Source organism: Gorilla gorilla, chromosome 10 (genome assembly GCF_029281585.2).
Source record: "Gorilla gorilla gorilla isolate KB3781 chromosome 10, NHGRI_mGorGor1-v2.1_pri, whole genome shotgun sequence".
In the NCBI taxonomy this organism is placed as follows: Eukaryota; Metazoa; Chordata; class Mammalia; order Primates; family Hominidae; genus Gorilla; species Gorilla gorilla.
Genome location: NC_073234.2, coordinates 30,512,090 through 30,531,526, shown reverse-complemented (window position 1 = coordinate 30,531,526; position 19,437 = coordinate 30,512,090). Strand labels below are relative to the sequence as shown.

The 19,437-nt window shown below is 35.0% G+C and overlaps 1 protein-coding gene across 6 annotated transcripts in view; it reads left to right on the top strand.

Moving 5' to 3' along the window:
• The window catches only part of RERG (RAS like estrogen regulated growth inhibitor), a 126,583-nt gene extending 107,907 nt beyond the window's left edge, over positions 1-18,676 (top strand). For 4 of the 6 annotated variants that reach the window (XM_031001120.3, XM_031001122.2, XM_031001121.2 and 1 more), the window contains exons 3-5: positions 5,349-5,405; positions 15,045-15,118; positions 16,944-18,676. In XM_031001120.3, coding sequence (XP_030856980.2) covers positions 5,349-5,405; positions 15,045-15,118; positions 16,944-17,351 — 539 coding nt within the window. In that variant the 3' untranslated portion in view covers positions 17,352-18,676. The remainder of the gene's footprint in view (positions 1-5,348; positions 5,406-15,044; positions 15,119-16,943) is intronic. The other 2 variants (XM_055358735.2, XM_055358734.1) reach the window with 1 other exon arrangement.
• Positions 18,677-19,437: the final 761 nt, after the last annotated feature.

The following is a 19,437-nucleotide window of genomic DNA, read 5'->3' as shown; positions in this document are numbered from 1 at the left end:
GAAATGTACAGTCAAGAAAATTAAGATGGTGAAGCAAAATGGTATCATGAGGATAATTACATTGTCTGTGAGTGTGTGTTAGCACATCACGTGTGTTAGAATTAAGGGAATAGTGTTGGTGCTCCACACCGAGGCAATAAAAGAGGATAATAAATGTTCAGAAGTTTATGTCTAAAATATCAGATTTTAATAGACATTTCAGGTTTCATTTTCACCAGGGTTTTTAGCCTTTTCTTTTGTAACAAAAGAAGGTTGAGACTAGACGATGCATTTTTTTCAAATGGAGGAATGTTTATATGTGTAAAAATGTATGTGTGTAAATACATATATATATATATGATATATACAACATTCTCCATGGAATTTTTCAAATTAAGGGTTTAGACAATAGAGGAATACACTAGTAAGACTCCTAAGCTCCCTGGTAGCAAAGCCCTCATCTGTAAAAAGAGAATGTAGATCCTGAGGCTAGGAAAGAGTAGGCTCACATTTTAGGAAGAAATGTAAACAACTTGAGCTTCTGTTTCTTCACCAATATACATACATCGTATTCATATCCGTATCCATATATTCCACACTATAAGGAAGTGAAGAGTAAAGATACATGTGTAAATATTTACCGTAATGCCTAACTGAATAGAGCATACACTAAATGAAGATGAATAATTATAACACTACTGCATTACTTTTAAACTTTTTCCATTATAATTTTTAAAATATTATTTAAATTGAGGTCATGCTTAATGAAATGAGAAAACAGTTCCCATGTTGTATTAAATCCTCTCAGTCTTCTCTTTTCCATTATTTTTTAAACACTTGCTTTATTTATTATGACATTTTAACTATAGATCATAAAAACTAAACTGAAAACAATTTAGTGTTGATTTTACAACCTTTGTGGGCTTGGTAATGTATGTCATTGCCTCCTGAATTTTGCTGGTCAAGGTAAGGTCAAGTAGTTAAACTGTAAGTACTATAATGAAATGAAAATGGAGGAGAAATTAAGAGAGCTACTCTATCTCCTGGAGGCATCTCAACCTTGAAAAGTTTCATACTTAGGATACTACGTAAGTTTATTATAATTTATTCATGTAGTTTTTAAGCTTTAACATTTCTAACTTTTTTATTATAAATAAACATAGAAAAAATAATTCAGATAACAAGTGGTAAATATACGTATCACAACCCATAACAGACTAAAGTTGTGCTAGTATTACCCACATTTACCTTCTCTTTATATAACACAGATTTTTGTTTTCCACAAAATGTTTGAAACTGTTTGTGACAGAATTGTCCCAAAGTTGGCAAACTTTTGTAGAAGTCCCTTGAAAAGTATTTTAAAGTTACGTGATTCTACAACTTATAGGTAACTATGTATTTTTTGTGAAGGTACTGCAGGTTACAGAATGTAAATGATATAAATCACTTAATATACATCCATAGTAAGTTTTCATTATTATATGAATGTTGTACTGTTGTAGAGTATATATTAAATATCAAGGGTCTTTATAGGGTATGTTACTAGGATTATAGACAAAATTCAAAAGGCATTCATGATGTGAAGGTTATGAGTAATATTCCTTGAAGCACTTTTAATTGGAGCAGAAATTCTTTTCCTAACCAAAAAAAAATCTGTCCTGGCCATTTTAAACACTTTTAGTTACATTTTTCCAATGCAATCAACTCACCACAGTCCAATAAATACATAATACTTTTTCCAGCTGGAAAAAAAATTTCCAGCATTTTTCCATAATAAATACTTATTGTTGTATGCTACAAAGTTTTGGGGCGGATTTGTTATATAGCAATAGCTGTATGCCTGGGGACCTATAGAAAAGAACAATCACAACTGTGTAGGAGGTTACATATGCTTAAGTATCTTAGAAAAAAATTGCATTATATACATTGTTAATCAAGTTACTTCATGAATTCTATAAAGAAAAGTAATGACATATTTTTCAAGTATGATACTGAAAGGTAACATTTGAAAGTTTTGCCTGAATCTCTCTTGAATATGACTCTTAAATAAGGAATAGCATGTGTGTTAGTTTACATTTACCTTGAAGAGTTCATTTCTTGCTGAAGCTGATTTATTGTACAGATCATACCTAATTAATTTTCATTTTAAAATATTATTCTGAAACTAAATCTGGCACTCCTGATGCCTGCTTCTTCTTGATAATGATGTCAGGAATTATTTCGAGTAACCAGCATAGATTGGTTAATTTTTAGAAATAACGTGACTATTTTAATGTAATGGTTTTACCTTTTAGCTCTTACTTATGAATGGAAGATCATGCCACTGAATGATTACATTAAGTGACTTTTAAAAATATTTTATTGGATTAAATGTTTCTTTACCAAATTTTCCATTTTGTTAGAAACCAATTTTCATTAATAATCATAAAATTCATAGTACCAGTAATACTAAAACAGAACCACAGATGATGAAGAATTAGCCAAGTACGTTGTAAATTAGGCAAAAGGAGGAAAACAGTCTTCCCTACATTAGCCATTGGACATGTTTGGCTTGTTTAATGGAAAGGCATGGGTTGTTAAGGCAATGGGAAGAAAATAAAATATTTCAGAAGGCAAAGACTCAACAGTAACTACTAATCAAATATGTCAAACCTTAAAAGTTCTGGAGCAACAAGGCCTTAAATCAATACCACCATTTTACTTCAAAAGACAAACTTTGCTCAAGATAGTTGGGATGGAGAGGGCAGAGAGTCAAAAGGGAATTAGGTCAATCTTTATAGTACCCATTTTCATTAATTATAGTTAAATTAGATTATTAATTTATTAATAATGTAATAAATTTATTAAAATTTAATAAGTTTTAATATTTATTATATAAATTTAATAAATTATACAACTGGGATAAAATTTTATTACTTAAATTTAATAAATTATATAACTATTTTGAATATGTATTTATTATTTAAATTTAATAAATTAAACAACTGTTTTGAATATATATATTTATATATAATAGTTAATATATATAACTTTTTTGCGTTTTTGAGCATTCATATACATATATATGCTCAAAAACTCTAGCACTCTAGAGTTCTTTTGCCTCTTCCACTCTACAGCTTCAGAAAGTATTGCTGCATAACTGCACAGGCACTAACCAAGGTTCTTAACTGACATCCAGGCATTTACAAATGATTCAATTATGTTCAGTATACTTGGTTTTGAAAGCCGATGGACTGTCTAATACATTTTTTAAACATTTTGAGAAATGATTCAAATTTAAATGGTTTTGGAATTGAAGAACTGTAAACTTCGCTCATGTAAAAAATTAAGCTCATTTTTTCATGATGGCAGATAATTAAGTTTTCTAGGTTGCAGCCTTTAGTGTTAAAACTACATAGTCTGGCCAGGCGCGGTGGCTCACGCCTGTAATTCCAGCACTTTGGGAGGCCGAGGTGGGCGGATCACGAGGTCAGGAGATTGAGACCACCCCGGCCAACATGGTGAAATCCCGTCTCTACTAAAAATACAAAAATTAGCTTGGTGTGGTGGCACGCGCCTGCAATCCCAGCTACTCGGGAGGCTGTGGCAGGAGAATCGCTTGAACCCGGAAGGTGGAGATTGCAGTGAGCCGAGATCATACCACTGCACTCCAGCCTGGGCAACAGAGGGAGAGTGTCAAAAAAAAAAAAAAAAAAAAAAACAACTACATAGTCTAATAAAAGATGGAACTCTTTAAATCGTGCAAGCTGTTATGTGTTTATTAATGTTGCTAATTGTACAAAAGAAAAAATATGTTTACTGCTTACTGCATCCTGTATGTAAAAATAAAAGTTTCAGTCTCAAGAGAATGACAATGACAGACTCTGAAGACTGCAGATAAAACCACAAGTACAGTCACTGTGGGAAGTATTACAGGGTCAGTGGCCTTGCTACTTTAGGCACTGCAAATATTTTGGCTCAAATTCAGCCTCACACTCTGCAATTACAAAGAACATTGGTACTTTCCATCTCCGGCCCCTGGTCAAGAAGCCACGTTGTGCTCTGTTTTGCGAAGTCCTCATGCAATTTACACTGCCATCTCCCATATAAAACTTTACAGGAGGAAGGTTATACCTCTGTTTTTCCTAAAAGTGAGACTAGGCAAAGACTGACAGTGACCTTCCACTAACTAGTTTTATTTCTTCAAGGAGTATCTTTTGGCTGCTGCATTCAGGGCATTTCAGTAAAAATAAAAATACACATTATAATGGGTATTTTAAAACTGTAAAATATGATAGACAATGAATCTTTCATTAAGGTCAATGGGATCCCTGGGAGGCCATCAGGGGTCTATGGAGGGCTCAAGAGCCTGCTAAATTATATGCCAAATGTGTGTATGTATATTTTTTCAGGAAAAGGATCCAATGCTTTCATTCCATTTTTTAAGTGCCTGTGACATCCCGCTCCAATTCTTTTTTTTAATTTAAAACCACTGTTTTCAACTATACTACAAGTGTAAGAAAATGTTTGGCATATGTCTTATCAATTTGTAAGGACAATAGAGTCCACATATTTCCATGCTTTTCTCCAGCCCATCTTCCAGTTAAATATTATCCAGATGGCCTAGGACTTAAATTCAGTTTGATACAATGGATAAGTTACAGACTTCCTGGATTCAAATCCTTACCAGGCCACTAACTAACTAGATAAGCTTAATTAAATGAGTTAACCCCTCAGTGCCTCAGTTTCCTCATCTGAAAAATGGGAATTAACATAGTACCTGCCTCATAAAGATGACGTGAGGATTGAGGAGATCATGCAAGCAAACTGTGTAGCATAGTTCCAGAACCTGACTCTGACTGTATTCTATCAGTGCTACTTTTGATGAGTTTTCACAGATCTCTAATAAAAATCCTTAATTTTGAATATCTACTTTTTTAAAATGCAAATGACCTGCTAGTGAGCTTTCATTACACTAAAAATTATCACATTTTAAACTTGCCTTTGCCAATCCTTATCAATATTCAAACTTCGGATACCTGTATTGTGACCTTTTATATCTAAATTCATCATTTTACTAAAAATTTTATATGTAAGCATTTTCACATTATACTTTTGTTTGTTTTGTTTTTAACCTTGTGACTAAAGCAACAAATCTAATTGTTGACTAATGCACAATAAACCCATTCAAATATTACAATGGTTTTTTGGCCATAATATGAAATTGGAAAATTACTTGAATAAACATAAAAAAATTTATTTGCTTTATATACCAAGGAAATATAAAGCATTTATAGGGTTGTGTGGAGCATTTCGCTTTCCTTAAAAAGATAGGTGTGCTAAGCAAATTAACAAATTATTTTTTGAAATGTTGCTCTTTTCTTCCACAGCTCTTGTAGTGAGATTTCTGACCAAACGGTTCATCTGGGAATATGATCCCACCCTCGGTAGGTCAAATTTTGTTTCCTTCCCGTCTTCAATAAAAATTTATGGCCCCAAAGAAAGAATAATATTTTCTGTTGCAACATTTTTAAGCTCCTTTTAGCTGATTTGGAAGTGCTTTTCAAATCATGCAAAGAAGCCCTCTATGAGGCTAGATGTGTGTTTCATGCTGTCTGTGCTTAGAACCCTGCAGGATTTTAATGCATAGATGAAGAAATTAGGTCAAGCCTCAGCCATGAGGAAAGGAAGTGGGTACAACACACTGCCCTCACATAAGAAAAACGCAGTATCATTCTAATGGGAGAGAGAGGATAAAACGGACATGGAAAATTTGGTGCGTAATAGAATGTTATCCTGAGAAGAGTAACAGAAAAATAAAACTACTGAATATGGATTTTAGGGAAAAATAAAATATGTTTCTCTCTTTTCTTCTCTCCAATACATCTGACTAAAGCCTGTTACAGAGAGAGAAGGAGAGAAGCAGCAGCAGCAAAATATGACGTCTGTGGATCTTAAAAATAGTAATAATGTTGATGTATAAAATGTAGGCAAACACTCTTCCAGGTTTTTTTTTTTAATTTCTTTGTTTTGTTTTATTTTTGTCACTCCAAGATTTTCAGTTTAAAAGGGAGCAAGACTTCTTTCATTGTTTTTATTCATTCATTCTACAAATGTTTATCAAGCGCCTTCTGTGTGTCAAAGTGTTCTGGGTGCTAAAGATAAATCAGTATACAGAAAGAGAAGGCCTTGGCTTTTTGAGTGCACAGTCTAGGAAAGAGAGAAGAGTCAATAAACAAGCAAATATATGTGAGATAGCGAGAAGTTCTGTGAAGGAAAACAATAAGGAAGGGAATAGAGAATGATCTTATAGTTTACTTAGTATTTGACTAATAGTTCTGAAGTTTATTTTAGTAAGAAGTACGAGGTGAAAACCCAACATTTTTGTCCAAATCGTTGACCAATTTTCCTCCTGTTATTTATTAAACACTCTCTACCTTTCTCCACTACTTCCAATGCAATCTTTTCATATGTTGAATTGTTTACACCTGGACACCATTCTAGATTTGCTTTTCACACCAAACAAAAGAAGCACACTTTTTCGTTAATTGTATGCTGTACAGAACATTTTGATACTTTGTAGAGAACGTCTTTCCTCATTACTTTTTTACAGAATTATTTTGGCTACTCTGTTCAGTTGATTTTTCCAGATCAAGTTTAGAAACTCTGTAATAATATGACATGATTTTGATTGGAATTGTACTAGAACTATAAATTACTTTGAGAAGATCCACATCTTTATGTTATTCCACCTTTTAATCTAGGAGAATAGCATGTTTCTACATTTATTCTTTATTCTTCTGTTTTTGCTTTTAAATAGAGTTTTCACATCCAAATTTTTCAACATATTTTTAAATGTAGCCACACTAATTTTAAGATGATATATTTGGATCTAAAAATGCACCCGATTTTTTAAAAAAATTATTCTTTATTGTTTTACCCACCAAAGTGAATACTTATTCTTCTCTTATATTTTTATTACTTACATAAGTTTTACATAGATTATCTGAGAATCTTAATGATTAATGGGAGTTTAATTTTAAAAATACAAATTTTTTATTGCTGTATCCGTATATCTCAATGAAAGATGAAGCTTATAAAAAATGGTCTCATAAAATGAACTCTCCCTGAATGTGTTCCAGTACCTAATCTTATTATTCTTAATTAGTCTTAGTTTAACCATTTTCCCTTTTGTTTTATTCATCTGAAAAAAAAACTGCTATTAATAGCAATCTGCCTGCATCAGTTATGTATAGTGCAGGCTTCCTTCAGTAAGAATAATGAAACTTTATTGAGTGACCTTGTACAGTACTTCTCAAAGAGGATGGCAGCTGCTAAGCAACAAGCACTTTCATCAGACTTCAGGAGTAATGGATACATGACTCATTCCCAGGTGAGGGCTTCATTAATTCTCTCACACTGGAGGCTGGATTTGTGTGTCTATATGAGTGTGTGCAAGAGGTCACTTTTGTTCCAGCATAGAGGGGTTCTCCATCCATTTGATTCAAGGGAAATTAGCATTTCCTGAGTTTAACTTCATACTACCTTGGGGAAGACAGGATTCTTTGTGGAATACATGGCTACTGCATTAGTCCATTCTCACAATGCTATAAAGAAATACCTGAGACTGAGTAGTTTATAAAGAAAAGAGGTTTAATTGGCTCATGGTTCTGCAGGCTGTACAGGAAGCGTGGAAGCACTGGCTTCTGGGGAGGCCTCAAGGAGCTTTTACTCACGGCAGAAGGGAAAGTGGGAGCAGGCATCTTACGTGGCATGACCATGACTGAGGGGGGGGGGGCATGCCAGACACTTTAAAACAACCAGATCCCACTAGAACTCACTATTGTGATGACAGCACTACGAAGGAAGGTGTTAAACCATGAGAAACCACCTCATGATCCAATCCTCTCCCACCAGGCCCCACCTCTAACATTTGGGATAACAAATGAACATGAGATTTGGGTGGAGACACAGATCCAAACCATATCAGCTACTTTAACTAAAAGTTTCAAAACCACCACCAAAAGAGATAACTACATTAAAAAGCCAAGTAGCTTATATACAAGAAGCAGTCTTGAATTCTGAAGTCAGTGCTTTCCTGAGAAACATGGGGCAGTTTTTTTTCAACCTGGAACAGAATTGTTACTCCACGAGAAGCTGAAGACTATGAACATCGTTCCACATATTAACACAATTAGAATATTTACTGTTTTGAAATAATTCAACGAAGAAAATGCTTGCTACTATAGTAGCAAGTGACTCCTAAACTTTTCGGTTTCAGACTCACTTTTTTAAATTTGATTTTTATGGAGAAAGCCTATCCTAATAATTCAATTAGGGATGCAGGCAAGGGAAAGAAATGGGGGAGAGGAACTAAACCTACGCTCCACTTGCATTTCATAAAAGAAAGAAATTGCTTTAACATCCGAGTGTTTCGAAGGATACAATGTAAAAAAAATCAGTTCCTTACATTGAACAATTTTAGTTTTATTTTAATTTTCCTTATTATACTGTGGATCGGTGAAATCTTTGTGGGTGGCCAGCACACGGATGTCTATGAACCACATTTGAAAACCACCACTGAAGCTCATAAGATGTGGGAGTTGGACCATCTAACCATGAAAACCCCCTGATGGTGGTGGCAGCAATTATCTGATTGTAGAACAACAGGTTCCATGTTCTGAATGGATCCCAACCAAGAATTGAATCCCTATCTCCAAGAGTCATATTACCCTCTAAGAATGCTGGTCACCACAGAGAATACAGATAGAGGCTTAGAATGTGTGTGCCTGTGACTGTGTGTGTGTGTGTGTGCGCGCGCGCGTGTGTGATGGAGGCATTTGGAGAGGAAGAGAGAGACTGTATTTCAGCCTCTATCACTACTGCAACTGTTACCTTGGAGGCACTGTGTTTGAATCTGCTTAGTTTTCTAAGCAGATGAGGATGGGAATGAGGAGACATTAGACCCACTAGTTCTTTGGTTCTGTGATTGGTTCTTCTTGCCTGCCCTACAACTCCTGCTGCTTGGAATCATTCATACGAAAATAGATAAACCCAGAACAAATTATCTTAACCAGATTCTAAAGCAGAAGTGCTTAGCCGACTCATAGAATTATTTAATTATTTAATATTGGCATGGCAAGGAGCTTAGAGATTGTCATTTGACAAATAAGGAAACAGGTACCAAGAAGTAAATTTAATCAAAATTACATGTCCAGTTGTGGTTAGACTAGGAATAGAACTCAACTCAGTACAATTTCCATTCTGGCATAAATCAACATAACTAACTGCTATTGTTACTGTGCTGGCTAAGTGTCCATACTAAAGTGTTGAAATTCGCAAAAAAAAAAAAAAAAAAAAAGCTAAATCAGTAAAAAGATTAACCACATGCAACATCCCTTTGAGCACCAACTCCTCTTTGACTACATAAAATATACTTCTAGTTATTAAACTACTAGTGAGTGCAGATTTTAAATTATACATCTTTCACAGTGAAATTGAAGTGTAACTTTTAATGCCTCATTCCATTTTGAAACTCATATTTTTCTTACAGTATACAATATTCTGGTTCATTTGGAACTATCTCCTAAATAATCATCTCCCCACCCTTCACCAAAAAAGGCTCAATTTATTATTTTTGTTTAGTATGAACGAAATCAAAAGCAAATCCACCAAACAAACACATACACATTTTCTTTGATGTATTAAGATGCATAGTGGAGTCTAATTTCAAAAACTACTTAGTACATTTTTTTAGAGTTAACTCTGGAAAAGTTAGCATGTAGATGCACAACACTTTACCTTTTCGGGCAATACTTCCATTGTTTTACACGTAGAGAAAATGGGCTTCTAATGAGAGAGAAGCTTAAAGAAAAAAAGTGCTTAAAATGGTATGAACCCAGTATTCACCTTAGACAAAATCACTGCTACCACACGCTGCTATGTCTGGGGCAGACATTCTCTCATTTCCTGCATTTTATCCTTTTTGTTTCAGTTAACAAATAGCCAAAGAATCACACAACTTCATATAATTTTTATTATATTCCATTTCCCTCCTACTGTGGCATTCTGTGATTGAAATACATACCCTATTTATCATGGAAGCAACACAGAAAAATGTCCCTGTCTCTCAGACAACTTTTAGTGCAAAGAGATGGAATAGAGCCCAGAACTCTGTTTTCCAGTCTCTGGGGCTGATGCCAGTCTTTTCAAAAGGGAAGTCGGTACAAAGGACACTAAAGAACAGCAGAGGGAGAAGGCAAAGGGCATGGCTCCCCAGCATGTGTGATGCAGAATGGGCTGCTCTTCCTCACGCTGCAGCACTGAAGATGAAAAAAGAAAATCGTTGGGAGAACACTTGGAGACAAGTGGCTGCTGTAAATAGTATTTTAGAGCATTAAATCATACAAAACTATAATCTCCAATTTAACATAAAAGAGTAGGGGGATGGAATATTCTGAAATTGCGAATCACTATGCATATACCATGTATGGATTACATATTCTAGGAGAATGACAATAACATAAAATACACTTATTAAAATATTGAACATAATCTAATTTTTAAATTTTACTTTTTGGAAAATACTTGAGCAATGTGCCATGCTTATGGCAATGATCACTACACAGTACTGATGGAAGTAGAAGGCAAGGATATGGCTGGCGAAGCTGCATTCTACAGTTTGTATTTTGGACAGGAGATTATATTTACAGTAAAGTAACAGAAAACAGTGGTCAAAAAAGGACTGCAAAATAGTTGATGAAATGAAAGTCAGAAACATGAGGTAGATAGAAAAAATAATTACAGAACCACCGGCTTACAGGCTACCCCCATGACAACAGAAACTTCTGAGTTTATTGTGTTGGTTGGTTGGTTGGTTGGTTGGTTAATGATTTGGGTAGTTTGGGTACAAAGAATTGAGTTAATAATCATATTAATCATGCCGCTCTTTTTCATGGTGTTATGCTATTATTAGTGTATGGGAGGCCTTATATTATTCCACTTTCTTTTCCCTTTCTTCCCTTATTTTGACACCCACTGCCTTCCTCTTTCCTTTAAGTGCAGAGTCTAATGTGTTTGAAACTAAGCATGGTATTTAAAAGCCTGAACTCCAAAGCTGGTCTTCCCTGACTCAAATCTCGCCTCTACCATTTATTATCTGTGTGACCTTGGGCAAGTTATTTAATCTTGTTACGGCTCAGTTTCCTCTTGTAAAATGGAGCTAATAGCAATATATACTTCGTTGGATATTTGTGAGGATTAATGAGTTAACATAAGTGTTTAGAACAGTTGTTCAAATAGAAGCAGTATGTGCTAGCTATTATTATATATTTATTTAGGAAAAATAGTGTTCTGTGTATATATATATTTTAAATTTAAATAACTTTTATATATTTATATATATACACTTCTAATCATTATAACCAAATCTGATATTTTTAAGATCCATGCATTTTTCTATATTTACTTCTAGTCTTCTACATGGTATTCTTTACTATGCCACATTTAACTAATCTCCCCAATGATAAACACCTAAGTTGCCTCTAATATGAGCTACTGCTAACATCACTGGGGAAAACATACCTTTAAATTGGTGGTTCTCAAACTTTAGCATGCACCGTAATCACCTGGGGGACTTGTGAGAACACAGATTGCCCATAGGTCTGGGGTGGAGCCTGATAATTTGCATTTCTAACAAGTTCCTAGGTGAGCCAGATGTTACTGGTTCAGGCACTACACTTTGAGACCCAGTGCTGTAAGAACCAGGTTTTTTCTAGTACATGTACCTGAGAGGGAGATTGCTGAATCATAAGGTATGCCCACACCAAATGCTAGTGAATTGCTCTTCAAAATGATGTACCACAGTCTACACTCTCATTGTCGGTGTAGAGAAGCTGCCTGTAACCTAGTCAGGCATTATATTACCTAGCTTTATAACTTTATAATTTTTGCCAATCTTATGGTCATAAAATCATTTTATAAGCTTCTCTCTGGTAAGTAAGCAGGTAGAACATCATTTGATATATGTTTTTGCTAATTGGGCATCCTCCTATGTGAATTTCTTCTTTGTATACTTTGGCCGTATTTCTTTCCTGTTCACTTATCTTTTTAATTTCTAAAATTTCTTTCATACTTTAGATATTAATCAACTTTTTGCATATCATGTTTCAAATATGTTCTCCAGTCTTTAGCCTATTTAATATTGCACAAAATTCTTAATTTTAATGTAGTCAACCCATTTATTTTTTATCTCATTTTTTTTGGTCTGTGCATGAGCTTTTATATTTTCTTACTTTTAATTTTTTTAACTTCAGGTTTCACTCTTCAAATCTAGATGAGTTTAGATCTCTAATTCATCCAGATTTACTTTTAATATATGCCCTAGAAGCCCAACTTTATTTTGTGCATTTAGTGGCCAATTTTTTTCTTATTGGTTCTAATCCAAATGCTACTGATTGAACCATTCATTATTTCCCTAAGTGACTTGTGGTGCCACCTCAGTCATATACTAAGTTCCTATATAAATATGAGTCTATTGTTAAGGCCTTGGTAAATTTGTGCATTCTGATATTAGTACCACACTGTTTGGAGAAATGTTATATAGTATTATATAATTTTAAATAAGTTTCTTGAGCGTCTCAAAAAGTCCAGCTGGACATTTCATTTGAATTGCATTAAATTCTAGATTAATTTTGTGGAAAACTGACATGTTTTTAAAAATGTTGTTTCTCCATTTTCCTAGGATTTTCTTATGTATTCAAGTCTTCATTTTCTGTTACAAACTTCTAAAATTTTCTATTCTAGAAAATTTTTGTTTTTGTTTTTGGAGGGTTTTGAACGGTTTTGTTCATTTTTATTACTTCCTAAATATTATTTATTTTACTACTACTGGAAATAGTTTCCTGTTTTCTCTTACCTTTCCTACATGGCTTTTGCTGATACAGAAGAATGCTAGTGATACTGTATTTTTCTGCAGAATTTATGAGTTTGAAATTATTGCTTATAAACTTCGTATTATTTTATTTTTATTTCAGCAGAATGTACAATTTCTTCTTTTAATGCTAAATTTTAATTGCATTGTCTCTCTTAATTTAGTGGCAGTATTGTCAGATCTTTATAGCTCCGCCCTCTTTTTATATCTTTTCAAATACCATGCTTTGGTTTTGTTTTCTTTTTCGTGATGTTTTTTCTTTTATTTCTTTTCTTATATTGTATTGAATTTATTCTGTTTCTTCTTTTCTAATTTATTGAGTTGAATACCTAGTTCACTTTTTCTAGATTTTTAAGAGTTATAACGTCTTCTGGAATCAGACAAGTACATTAGTTCACACAAACTTGCTTCTGGCCTTTTCCCCCATCTTCACCCTGATATACTGATAGAATCATCTAGAATTGTAATGCCAGGATTGATGCTGATGTAGTTTTATTGTTTTGATGGACGTCAAATTGAATTCAGTTTCACTGGCAAAAAGTCCTACATCAGTCTGAGTCATATCTTTTTGTAGGTGATGTGCTTTATTCTCTAAGTCCCTTTAGACTTCTTCCTCATTGATATCCTTAAATTTTGTCATAATAGGTTTAGATATAGAGCTTTTTCCTCATGCATCCTGCTAGTTCCTTTGATCTTAAATTTTTCATTGTTCCCTCACGTTGAGAAATTCTCAGTCATTACAACCTCAATAATTTCCACTCTTCTATGTATTTTATTCTCTCCTTGGAGGCTCATTTTATAAAGGATACTAAGATTTCTTGTTCTATTATCCATACCTTTTATTAAATTTTACTTTTACATGTTCCTTTGTTTTACTTACTTACACTTACTGACACTTCTGGGAGAGTTCCTCAACCTAACTCTCATCAGGTCAGTCATTCATTCATTCGGTTCTTTATTTCTGTTGTTCTAGTTTTCATACAGAGAAGCACCAGTTGGCTCTTATTTTTGACCTGTGGTTTCCATTTTATGTGATGAGGGGCATACTCAGGGCCACCCAGTCTTCTTGCACCTGCTAACTTCTCCTTCCCCTCACATAGCTTGGTGACCACTCTGCTGTTGATCCACCAGCCTCCAGCTGGTACTGAGCATCTGCCATTTTTCTGCTTTGAAGAGGCAGCATAAGCAAGAGGACTCCATATAGTTCCACCTCCCCTCCATGCTGCCCAGCCCTCCCCTACTTTGGATTACTGTTCCTCACCAACCACCCAGTACTGGGGTCTGACCACCTTTTACTACCCCTAGAGTTTCTCATAGTTTTACATCATTTGGCAAGAACCATTCACCTCCTGGTAATATCTGTTACATTTCCAGAGTTGAGGTTTGAAAGGAAATTAGTAGCTTCTGTTGGTATGCTATCTTGTTAGAAACAGCAGTTTCCAAAACCTCGATTTTTAGAAGCACCAAGGCAGAATGCATTTTGTGAAAATCACCTTCTCAATTTACATTGTTGAGGTCTCATTATAGAAGGAAAAGAGCACCAGGGAGCTGGCTTTTCAGAAAAATAAAATGGAATCTTCAGAGGAAAGGATAGGGCCAGGCACGGTGGCTGAGGCCTGTAATCTCAGCACTTTGGGAGGCCAAGGCAGGCGGATCACTTAAGGTCAGGAGTTCAAGACCAGCCTGGCCAACATGGTGAAACCTTGTCTCCACTAAAAATACAAAAATTAGCTGGGTGTTGTGGAAGGCACCTGTAATCCCAGCTACTTGGGAGGCTGAGACAAGAGAATCGCTTGAAACCCGGGTTTCAGTGAGCTGATATTGCACCACTGCACTCCAGCCTGTGCAACAGAGCTAGACCCTGTCAAAAAAAATAAATAAATAAAGGAAAGTATAGGGTAGCAAAGATGCAAAGAGATTCCCCCTATTCTACACTCTGAAAGTCGGTGACACCCATATTAGAACTTGGTATGTCCAGGAGCTAAGAATGAAGATTCTACATTTTTGCACATCTGTCCTCTCTTTCCTAGACTACACAGTTCCTTATGCTGTAAAATCAGGAATACTTCTCCCATGCCGATTTTCAGTTTTAAGGATCAAATTAAATCTTGCATTTATTTACCTTTTTGTCTTTTTTATTTGCTCATTCCCTTAGAATCAACCTACCGACACCAAGCAACCATCGATGATGAAGTTGTTTCCATGGAGATACTAGACACTGCTGGTCAGGTGAATAAAGAGTTCAGCTAAAATATTTTTCTGGATCAAATAAAACTGAGAAATCTATGCTATGAACAAAAATAAGGCACTTTTCTTCAACTAACTTTTGCATGCCTAAAACCTTTTTCTCTAATTAACTAGCCATTTTATATATTAACATATTTGTAAATATCTGTATATTCATCCTTATATAAACTGCCCAGTGTTTCAAGGGGATTTTGAAAATACTATAATATTCACATATCATCTAGGTTAGACTCTCTCACCTATATTTTGTGGCATAGCAAGATATTAATAAGTTTTCATGGTCAAATGTGTTTTGAAATGCTCAAATGAAGTTAAACAGGTGTCTTTACTGAAAGAATTCTCAGAGCCTCTAACAGGCTTGTGTGTGAGTCTTTAAGAAAGAGATTTAGTATATATTGTATTCTAAACTCACATGATGTCATATAAGTTTGTTTCAGAATACTTCATTTTAGATGTCTTTCTTGTAATATTTGGTATTAGGTCAGTCACTTCTGAGATTACAAAAGGGTTCATAGATAGGTTTAGTTTCCAGGCACAGAAATGACCACTGGCTGGGCACGGTGGCTCACACCTGTAATCCCAGCACTTTGGGAGGCCAAGGCTGGCAGATCACAAGGACAGGAGATCGAGACCATCCTGGCTAACATGGTGAAATCCCGTCTCTACTAAAAATACAAAAAATTAGCCAGGCGTGGTGATGGGCACCTGTAGTCCCAGCTGCTGGGGAGGCTGAGGCAGGAGAACAGTGTGAATCCGGGAGGCGGAGCTTGCAGAGAGCCAAGATCGCACCACTGCACTCCAGCCTGGGCGACAGAGTGAGACTCCGTCTCAGTAAAAAAAAAAAAAAAAAAAAAAGAAGAAGAAGAAAATGACCACTGGAATAACAGAAAGCTAAAGTTTTCCATGGTACTTTATCAATTACCTGTGACCCCCAAAAAGACTTGAATCAAAGTGTTTAAACCCAGAAATGTTCTTGAAATGAATTACCCACTTTTCCACTTTTCCATCTCATCACCACCTACTTATTCTCTGACCTTCACAGAGCACTGATTCTGAAGAGAGGCAGCAGGGAGGTGCATGCCTCCAGAAGTCATTTGAACCCGGGAAAGCAATGTTTTTTCAAATCATGCTTGCCACTTTGCTATAAAGGAGTGATAACCCACTTTGAGAATCACTTCAATAGAGTTTCTGTCATTGGTACTACATGACATTTTGGGGGCTCTGAGATAGGAAAAGAAAAAAAAAGCCAAATCCTTTAGCATAGAGTTGGATTCTCTGAATAGTTTGTCACAGTTTTTCTGGAGGCTAATTGTCTATAATCTGAAGAAAGAGAAAATTAAAACAAACAACAAACCAAAAAAATAATAAATAAACCAAAATGCATCTTGCTAAATTTTGACTCTAATTCTGATACTTAAAAGGTGGAATAGGGGCTACTTGTCTGTTAAAAAATTGCTAAGTCCTTAATTGTGATGAAAAGTCTCAAAAGTGATGTGCTCAACTAAGATTATAATTTCTTTTTAGTTTTTATGATTACAGATTTAATGATATGGCAAGAAAAAAATTAAAAGCAGAAATTTAAAATCTATTAAATTAGAAAATATTCAGTTCCCTGAAATATGTTGAGATGAATAAGTCATGACTGTATTTAAAATTATTTAGAAAGTTTGTACAATTAGAGTACCACGACATTTTAATGACTTTGGATATAAAGAATAGTAATTAAGGCATTACTGTCAGCATTACCAGCATCCATATATTTTGATTATTTCCAGGTCTCTTGACGGCCATTTTTCTTTGCCAACAGGAAGATACCATTCAGAGGGAGGGGCACATGCGATGGGGGGAAGGCTTTGTGCTGGTCTACGACATCACTGACCGAAGAAGTTTTGAGGAAGTGCTGCCACTTAAGAACGTCCTAGATGAGATCAAAAAGCCCAAGAATGTGACTCTCATCTTGGTTGGAAACAAAGCTGACTTGGACCACTCCAGGCAGGTTAGCACAGAAGAAGGAGAGAGGCTGGCCACAGAATTGGCTTGTGCTTTTTACGAGTGCTCTGCCTGCACTGGAGAAGGGAACATCACAGAGATATTCTATGAGTTGTGTCGAGAGGTGCGTCGCCGGAGGATGGTGCAGGGCAAGACGAGGCGACGCAGCTCCACCACGCATGTCAAGCAAGCCATTAACAAGATGCTCACCAAAATCAGTAGTTAGGCAGCCCAGCAGAGGTGGACCAACTAATTGGAAACACTTTTCCCCTTCTGTTCCCCTTTCAAAAATAAAACAAAATATTGCATTCTTTGTTTTGATTCTGAGAAATGTCTGGGCTTCCCATTGTTTCCGGCCTCTCATAGGTTGGGAAGTTTTAGCGTGTTTTATGCAATTTCAGTGCTAACAACTTCTTCCTTTCCTGCTTGAATAAGATACACTCTAATGGCATTTGAACATGTAATCACCAGAGATTCTGAAATGACTGGTTTATGTTAAGCTATTTTTAGGCATCTTCACCTTGCTTAAGTAGGTTGAAGTTTTTGCAAAGGCATTTAAAAATTCAATTTCTTGTCAGATACTACAAATAATTATCTTGAAAGTCTAAGATAGCAGAAAACACAGTAAAAACACAGGAGAAGCAGCTGAGCTATTGGAACAGGAAATAGAAGGAACTCTAGTTTCTGTTTGAAGTGAGGATTTTCTGAATTATCTAATATCATCTAGGTTTTCTTTAAAATTTTATTTTGTTCTTAAGTTCAAGCATCTTCTCACTAATGTTTTTCACTATAACAGAGAATTCATTTCAATTTGAGTTGGTTCTCTCAAAGATCTATTGATCATTACACCCTAACTCTCCTTCCTTGGCTCAAACAATATTTTCACTATAACAAAGGCAATAGGACACAAAATTCACATCCTGCTGGGCCTTTTTTCATCAACTCAGGGTGATATAAAAACATTGGAAATCTTTTCACCAAACCTGACTTTATTGAATGCTAGTAGAAGATGTAGAATTAGAGACATCTGATTTGTTTATCACCTTAGCAGAAAAACCACAGTCCAAAAGACAAGCAAATTAAGAATGGAGCTTAACCATGCCTCCATTGGGAAGTCTAGACTTTGAGCCAGGTACAGTAAGAAAAATTAGCCTCTGATTCATTAAGTTTGCCACATGACTTATTTTGATATTTTGGATACATTAACTCACTTAGGAGAATTCAGAAAAGAATTCTGAATTAAAGTTCATTACAGCTGAATAAATGTGTCTAAAACAGACTCTTGTATTCTGAAAGTACAGTCTACAACTGATAAAACTTTATGATTCTTTTCTCCCCCATTATGCCCCTATATATATCAAGATTTGGGTACTTTATTTTAGTAGGAAATATATATCTTTTACATATGTATGTATTTATAAATGCATAGATATATGTATAAAAATTTGTAAGCGTTAGCGGCATTAATTCACCAATGCATTTGGACAACTTGATGTAACTGACTTTATTTTATGTGACTATAATAAAAAGCATAATTTTCTCATTCTGTCATATTTGGGTAATCTTTCTTGTGATAACATGAAACATAATTTGAAGGGAGACTCAAGGGGACAACTGAATTGCAAAACTGACAAATCAGTGGTATAAAAAAATTAGCTCCTGTTGATTAAACTAGCTGCTTTTGGCGTCTTTAGGTGCTATTTTAGGTACTTTATGTATTATCAAATCTTCACAATCACTCTGTGCAAGACTAGTACTGTAAGCACAATTGTAGAGATAAATATATTGAGTCACAAGGGGGAAAATGTAGTAAAGCCAATTTTGCATAGCTATTTAGTGTGTAGAACCAGGATTTGAACCCAGAGTCAAAAAGTTGGATTCCAGACCTCGCATTTTTAACCATTATATACTTCTTATCCTTGAGCCGTAGTGGGGAAGATACTGAAGCAGATAATTCACTTTAACTATGTTTTTGTTCACTACAAATCTTTATACATGTTGGACATGTAACTTGATACAAATTAGTCTATTTGATGGTGTCTGATCTGAGCCTTAAAGTATACACGAGAGTTATCCAAGAAAGAAATATGGTAAAGATATTCTAGGCAAAGGAAATAGCATGGAATCAAAATATAGAGACATGAACAGTGATGGTAAGTGTGGTCATGTAAAGGAGTTTAGAGGGCCACATATATCATTTTTAGGGGAAAAGGGGAAAGAGAACAAAAGGGAATAATTTTTTTTTAAATGAAGGGGCAGGAGGGAAGAAAGAAAGTCAAAAATTCCTATTCCTGCAAGCAACTACCTACTAA